Source organism: Cicer arietinum, chromosome 6 (genome assembly GCF_000331145.2).
Source record: "Cicer arietinum cultivar CDC Frontier isolate Library 1 chromosome 6, Cicar.CDCFrontier_v2.0, whole genome shotgun sequence".
Lineage (NCBI taxonomy): Eukaryota > Viridiplantae > Streptophyta > Magnoliopsida > Fabales > Fabaceae > Cicer > Cicer arietinum.
In genome coordinates, this window is record NC_021165.2 from 8,525,051 (window position 1) to 8,529,406 (window position 4,356).

Sequence of the window (4,356 nt, forward strand, 5' to 3'; positions counted from 1 at the left end):
TGGAGGTGGTTGAGGATACGTTTGTAGAGATCTATAAGGAAAGCTGGTTTGGGATTTGAGATGTCTTGCTCGGTCACGGTTGCGATTTCGAATTGGGATAAGATTTGAACTATTTCCGGCCGCCGTAGCCTCGGGTATTCGTAGTTTGACATCTTCTAATTCCGAAAATCCGAAGGCGCAACGGCTACTCAGAAAGTAGGAATGAAGGAGATAGATGGTAGAACACACGAGCAAGCGGGGAATGAAAATTCAAATAACTGGGTGACTTTCCCACCCAAATCCTCGTCCAAGTTCCAACACCTTTGCTTTCCTTTTATTTTATTTTATTATTACTCAATTTTTTTTTGGTAATTTCTCACATCCAATATATTAATTAAGTAATTTTGTTATTCTCATTCTTCAAATTTTTCATAAAAATAAAATAATCAAAATGTCCTTGTTTATTTGACTCATTTTATAACCTTCGTTTGTCTCTTCATCACCATCATAAACCTCATAACTCATATATTACAATTCTTTCATAATTCACCCGTCATAACTCATATTCACTTTAAAACTCACATCACTCGTTCATAACCTACACTCTATAAGTCTTTTTTTCTTATTGTGATTAAAGTTACCAACAAGGTATGTTTATTGATCTATATTTGAGTTATATTTTGAAAAAAAAACTGAGGATTTTATGTGAACACAGTTCACGTACGTTGCAAATAATTCATTGTATGCAAATTTAAATCATGTATTCTTATGTGAACGGAATTCACGTACGTTATTAAATTTATGAAAATCACATGCAATACGTGAATCTAGTTCACATAAGGATACTTGATTTAAGTCGGCATATGTTATGGAGTTTAAGAATTCACAAACACTGCGTGAATCCAGTTCACATAAGTTGCATGAATCAAGGTCACGTAAATGTACTTGAATTCAATTCGTGTATATGTGATCTCAGTTCAGTATGTGAGACGTACGTGAATTGAGTTCACGTAAGTGTTTGTATATTCAATTCACGTAAACTATGTAAATTCAGCTCACTTATGCGTTTGTGATCTCAATTTAGTTCACATATTTATAAAAAAATTATATGTTCTTATTGGATTCAAATAAATGAACCAAGGGAAGAGACAATGGTGATGAAATGTGTGATGGTTTGGACCCTGATTTTGACGAAATGCATGATGGTTTGGAATCTGATTTTGACGAAATGTATGATGGTTTGGAACCTGATTTTGACGCAATGAATGATGGTATTGAACCTGAAATTGACTACGCTATGAATGATGGTGTTGAACCTATTATGATGGATTTGATTGATGTGTTTACCATCGACGTGATGTTTAATACTCGAGATGATTTATTAAGATGAGCTAGAAATGTTGAAAGGAAAATGAAATTGTCATTATCATTTTTAGATCTGAAACTGCGACAACACGACCAAGAACAAAGACAAAATTAATTATTGGTTGTGAAAGAAGCGGCTTGAAAGAATCTTAAACCTTTGAAAAGTACCTAGACTAAAAAATGTGAATGTTCATTTAGATTGAGAGGATCATCATCAAGTGTTGGTGAGGGATGGTATTTGCATGTTACATGTGGTCTCGATAACCACGGGTTGGTCATTCTTTCTTAGATCGGTTGTCTCATGAAGAGAAGGTGATATGAAGAAGAACATGATCAAATCAAGAAACATATTGATGGCATTAAAGAATCATAAATGAAAGTTTAACGACAATCAAATAAGTTTACAATGCACGTAAAACATATCGTTCATCACTTAGAGGTAACAAAACAAAAATGTAACAACTAATGAAATTGATTGAACACGATAAATACATAGTAATTGTTCTATTTTTTATGATTATGTACACGTTTAGTGGTTAATTCCTCACAAAGAAAGATTTGTTGATGCATGGACAGATAAAGTTATGCACTTTAGGAACACAACAACACAAATGATTGAGTCGGCACATTGGAGTTTGAAAAGGATATTACAAGACAATATAGATGATATATGTGGTGTTTGGGAAATTATTTCTAGCATGATTGTATTACAACACAATAAGATAATAAAATCATTTGAAAAGAGCATCATTCAAAAGGTGCACCGACACAATAACATATTGTACGCCTATTTGTGTGGTGTTGCATCTAAAAATACAATAGATCACATTTGTGGTTGAGTATGATTGTGTGAAGTAAGTATGTATTGATAAGTTTAAGTGTTATTGCACTAATAAAACAACATATGGTCTACCTTGTGCATGTGCAATAGTTATGTATAGTGTGATCTCACGTCTCATTCTGTTACACGTTATTCATGTTTAATGGAGTAAATTAACTTTTCATGATGATAGATCGAGTAAACCTTCAAAGTTATATGTGAAACATAAAATAAATATCACAATGAAAAGTTTGATGAAGTAAGATATTAAAAAGAGATAAATCAACCAAGCATGATCCATCTTGGTGGGAGCATGTGGATGCAAGTCTTTGATGTAGTGGCACAAATGTATGTAATATTATAACATCTATTAGTAAGGTACAACAATCTCGATCACCAGTCAAAAAGCTCACACATTGACCATTGGTCAACAAGGTTCAACAACTTAGATTTCTTCCCTTCAATGATTGGTTGTTGGTTGAAATTCATAAATTCATAGTGTGTGGCAGAGCTTCAAGAGTTTAGATCTCATTACGAGAGAATATTTGGTTGAGAAATTTATGTTCAAAAACTTATACATAGTGTATGTGTTGCACAAGTTACAACTATGGATAATTTGATGACACTTCTCGAAATTGGACATGTGATTACTTTGTAGTTTAACTAGGTTTTCGTCTCATTGTCACTTAATCAATCAAGAATATTTTTTCCACTTAGAAGTCCACCATCAACATATATCTCATATCATCATATGATTGTTATCGCATTTGTTAAGGATTGTCATTTCGTGCAAGTATTAATTGTGACATTCAATTTGACTATATCAACCTCTTTTTAAAGTTTAACAAATTATTGGTGCTACATTTTTCGAATCTCTACCACCTTCCCTTTGAGTTTGCAACATCAAAACCCACTCATTCACAAGTGAGATACCATCAGGTAATACCAATTGACAACCAAGAAGCTATTCTGCAATTTGTATTGTTCGACCCTGCATTAAAAAATTCATTAATTTAGTTAAGACAATAGATGACTAATTAAATATGTCATAAATTTTAATACATTTACTGTTATATCAACAATAGATGGATCATTGTCAGAAGTGTGAGATACCTAATAAACAATCATTGAGTTTACTTGTAAAAGTGTCGAATACCCATAAACCGATTTGGCCTGATGCATACTAACTTCATAGAGATTGTCATATAGGTAAGCAAAAGTAGTAGCCCCTTAAGTGTATTCTCCACAAGAGTTGAAGTCTCGAAAGCAATCTAAGTATGCAACGCTAACTGCGAAGGAACTCTTGTTGTTGAAAAGTGTACAACCAACCAAAAATAGTAGAAATGTCATTGCAATCATCTCCCAATGTTGGTCACGACATCGTTGATGGTATACTTCAAGTAGTCAACTATATCGAATTGTGGTTGTTCATGTGACATTAAACTCGGCATGAACAGAAGCCTTAGTAACTCCAAGTAGTTCAACTAATAAATTTATACCATCGTCTTTGTTAAATACATTGACACTAAAGAATGCTCTTATGAGGGGTATATGTAAAAGAGAGGAAATATCATTAAGTGTAATCGTCATTTCCCCAATTGGAATATGGAAATTGTTGGTGTCTCGATGTCACCTCTCAATGAAAGCAGATACAATTATGTTGTCGATCATTTTGTAACTGCATTTTAGCAACAGATATAAGCTTGAACTCTTAACCAACTGATCCACCTCTTCATGTTCAATCACAACTTCTTTTAATTTTTTTCCATATCTAAATACCTTTAGCGCCCTCACGATCTTGAAATAAAAGAAGAGAAAAAAAATATAAGTTAAAAGACATTATGACAACAACTATTAAAAATTTAATATGATTGAGAAAATTATAACTTCATCCCAAAGTCGAGTGGCCACATGATCACGAAATATCCTAAAGACATATTTGTCAATAGAACCACCAAGATATTCATCAACACGTGGAGGTTCATCCATTTGCTCTAGTTGGGCCTCATGTTGTGTTTGATCTTCCTGTTGGGTTTGCTCTTCCTGTTGGGAATGTTGTGTTTGTTGTTGTTATAATCATCAAAGTTTTTGTTGTGTCGTCTCTTCCATTGCACTTCATGTTGCTCCTCAAGACGTTGAGCTCGTACAGAAGTTGTCGGTCTAACGCGACGATCCTCATCATTAGCAGTATC

General features: G+C 33.4%; 1 protein-coding gene across 1 annotated transcript in view; it reads right to left on the reverse strand.

Moving 5' to 3' along the window:
* LOC101510612 (kinetochore protein NUF2 homolog) overlaps nucleotides 1-297 on the reverse strand; it is a 4,690-nt gene extending 4,393 nt beyond the window's left edge. Inside the window, exon 1 of the mRNA XM_073369838.1 lies at nucleotides 1-297. This exon is cut by the window's left edge and continues 5 nt beyond it. Coding sequence (XP_073225939.1) covers nucleotides 1-152 — 152 coding nt within the window. The 5' untranslated portion in view covers nucleotides 153-297.
* Nucleotides 298-4,356: the final 4,059 nt, after the last annotated feature.